The 3,722-nt window shown below is 26.5% G+C and overlaps 1 protein-coding gene across 1 annotated transcript; it reads left to right on the top strand.

The window, feature by feature from the left end:
* Positions 1–424: 424 nt before the first annotated feature.
* Positions 425–1,508, top strand: LOC127105331 (transcription repressor OFP14). Its single transcript, XM_051042506.1, has one exon. The coding sequence runs from the start codon at positions 506–508 to the stop codon at positions 1,370–1,372; it is 867 nt and encodes a 288-aa protein (XP_050898463.1). The 5' UTR covers positions 425–505; the 3' UTR covers positions 1,373–1,508.
* The last annotated feature ends 2,214 nt before the right edge of the window (positions 1,509–3,722 follow it).

Raw genomic sequence — 3,722 nt, 5'->3', positions numbered from 1 at the left:
ATTTACCCAATAAATCAGAGAAATATTGCCAAAGGGAAGGTTTTATTATTTTACTATCCTCGAAAAAAAAAATTTACCTTTTTTTATCCTTTATTTGCAATGCATTGAACTATTTGGTCTTTTTTTGTAAGGGGAAAAATCAGCCAAAGTATCTCATTTATTTTCCAGAATCGTTTCAATTGGTAAAATATCAAGAAATTATTAAAAATAAATATACCAAATATTTATTTAACCAAATTCTACTTTGAATGAGATTTTGTAAGAAACATTATTTTCAAAGTTGTTCATCTTTTTTTTTCCCATATCGTATATGCATTGTCACACCTTGATTTGTTACCAATAATTTTATAGAGGAACCAATTAAAATTGTTTACCCAATTTATTATTTTACCTATAAAATATTCTTATTGTGCCTATAAACTTCACTCCTTACTCCTTACTCCTCACATGAACTCATTTTCATTCATTCATCAAATTAAACCCATTAGTCCAAAACAATTCCAATATGCCAAAGAACCTTAGAAAATCCCTTCAACGTTACTTTCGCAAAATCAAAACTCAACATTCACATCAACTCAGATTACCCTCCAAGAAATGGATTAGTATCAAAAGTTGCAAACAACCTAGAACTCCGTCTTTCTCGGTCGAAAACAAAAACAACAAGGACGATGAGGCCACCCTAGCTGATATCGACCAATTTCTCTTTGAAAATTTCAAATCGTTGTTTCTCGATGATCAAGAAGATGCTCATTCTAACAAAACTACTAAAGATGTCGTCACATCAGGAGAAGATGAAGATAAAGATGGAGAAAAAGCTGGCGAAAATAAATCTTCAAATTTAGGGCGAATCTTTTTTGATTCATCCGAGGGAGGATCACCTTTGGATCTAAATGGATCCAACAGATTCTTTACACCACGAGCCTTCTCGGGTTCCACAACAACATCAACAACAAACACATTTGAAGAAATGGGATCATCCTCAAACTCGTCAACTTCGAAAACCTTCAAAATTGATTCGTCGTCAAAGGAAATAAAGATTCCTAATAATTGTGTTGTTGTGTTGGCGAGTTCGACAAATCCTTATGATGATTTCCGCAAATCTATGCAAGAAAATGTGGAAGCAAGGATTATGAAGAATCAAAATGTGGATTGGGATTTCATGGAAGAACTTTTGTTTTCTTATATAAACATGAATGAGAAGAAATCATGTAAGTTTATATTAAGTGCTTTTTGTGACATGATTAGTGTCATGAGGCAGAGTTCAGATACAGAACCGGAGACGGAGATGGATCCAGAGAAGCCACGAAGTGTTCGGACTATTAGAAAGGGGAGGGATGTAAGGAAGAAGAAGAATAAAGAACTATCATTATAGTTTGAAGTTTCAAGATGAGTTAATTTTCAATGTTAGATCAATTGTAAAAGATGTATAATCAAGATGGATTTCATAGCAAAAGATGTGATATGATTTTCTGTATGATCAATTTTCAATGTTAGAGTTAATAAATAAATGTTAATAAATATCAATTATAATTTATGATACAATTCATGTCTATGTCTTGTAATTAGAACATGAGTTTAATTGAATTTTTAGAACTTTCTTGACTCCAATAAAACCTCGAGAAGAGAAAAGAAGAGAAGAATAGTTTTATACATCGGAAGAAGACTCGTAATTAAACTCTTATTGAGATAGCCTTCGTAAAAAATACTATTATCAAAATGTCTAATTCCTGAATTCACGAGTTCATTATTATTCAAGATATTTAATGTTAAATTGCATTTGCCTAAAGTTCCTAGAATTATATAAGTTATTTGAAAACCCTTTATTGATGTTGGTTGAAATGCGACAAAGACGACTCTTACTCCACTTATATGGCCTCGTGTGGTGGTTTATTCGAGAATTCTTTGGATTTGTTAAAAAGCTGGTCTGCTCGATTTATGATGAGTTGTTTGGAACACTAAAGGGAATTGACTTTGCAACTCGATTTAGGTGAATAATGTTTGGCTTAAAAATGATTTTTCTTTTGTTTTTGTTGGATGTTAAAGATCCTAAGGTGGTTCCTTGGAACATTATGATCATATGGCTTAACTACTTAGTTTATATTAGGCAATTAAGATTTCATATTTCTGATATCTTCGGAGAAATGAACTAATGTACAAATTTGTTAACATCTTTGTTTCTGACTACTTTGCCTCTTTCTTTGGATAAGTCGCATGAGATCGTTATTATAACTTTAATTGTTCATGATAAATTGGGATTTCTTAGTTATAGATTTGTTAATTATTAAGAGGATTTTGGTCTAATCCCCTACGTTGTATCTTGAGTTTGTTTCTAATATATTCGTTCTTAATTAAAGAAAAAACCAATGTCATCACGAATTTTCAAGTGTAAGTTGAGGAATAAATTATTTAAACTTTTACTTGCAAAATAAGTATTTATATATTTTAATTTATATTATTATATAAAAATATTTATTTATTACTTTTAAAAAAAATACATCAATATTAAACCGTTATGAATGTTCATTATTTTATAACACAATAATAAAAAAATTAAATTCTTTAAATATTATTAATAATTTAAAATTATATAATATTTTATAATTGATCGATTTATTTATACATGAATTACATGTAACAAGTGCATGCATGGATACTTAACCACTCGTTAGATACATGTTTAAATATTAATTAATGTCCACGCATATATAGATTCGAGTAGGAAAAAAATTCCAATTACGAATATGTGACTTAGTACTATAGTGTTCTATTCAAACTTTACCTATTGTTATTTAAGTAGACGAAAATTTGTAATTTTGATTTTTTTTGCAAAAATTTCATTGGAGATAATTTCGAAGTGGAATACAATCTTTTATTACAATCAAAAATATAATAATTTATTTATAAATATTTATTTCACATTATTAAAAGTCGACTCATAATCTGTAAAGATATAAATATCTTTTATTAGAGGTATGAAAATTAGTATATATTTTGACCAAAAAATATTTTAAAAAAACAAAGGGTGTTTGGAAAAAAAGTGAAGACTTATTAAATTAAATCTAGAAAGTATAATTTTATAATTCGGTCAAACATGTCATTTATATATAAAAAGTTAGTGGTTGAAGTTCTTATCTGAAATTTTGATTCCTTTGATATTTAGATACTAGTGGAATACACGTGCGTTCGTAAAGTTATTGGTGTGTTACGTGCATTTATTTTAAAATATAATAAAAATATTAAAAAAATATTTTTTACCAAAAGAGTTTATTATTTAAAAAAAGATATATTATAATTTATATATGAAGCATAAATATATTTTTTTTGTATTTACAAATATTTAGATGAACCGTATATTTTCTTGTATGTAATATTGTTTTTGTTTTGAATTGTTTATAAAAATATTTGAATAGAAAACACTTGTCCCCATTTAAAAAAACATTAGTAAATTTTAAATTTTATTTTATCAGTTAATAGCATTTGTAAAAAAAAATTAATTATATAAATAAATATTAGTAACATAAATAAACATATTTTTTTTGTGTTTGAATTCTTACATTTTTTTTAAATATTTTTATTTTTATTTTTTTAATTATACAAAAAAAAATTAATAACAATGCACGGATTTTGATATGTGTGTTTGCATGTGTACAATATTTTTATGTATGTAATATTATTTTTATTTTAATATTATTTATAAAAATATTTAGATAAAAAAACTTATT

The sequence above is a fragment of the Lathyrus oleraceus genome, chromosome 7, assembly GCF_024323335.1.
Source record: "Lathyrus oleraceus cultivar Zhongwan6 chromosome 7, CAAS_Psat_ZW6_1.0, whole genome shotgun sequence".
Classification (NCBI taxonomy): Eukaryota; Viridiplantae; Streptophyta; class Magnoliopsida; order Fabales; family Fabaceae; genus Lathyrus; species Lathyrus oleraceus.
Note: the sequence above shows the minus strand (reverse complement) of the source record. Positions and strands in the feature narration are given on the sequence as shown.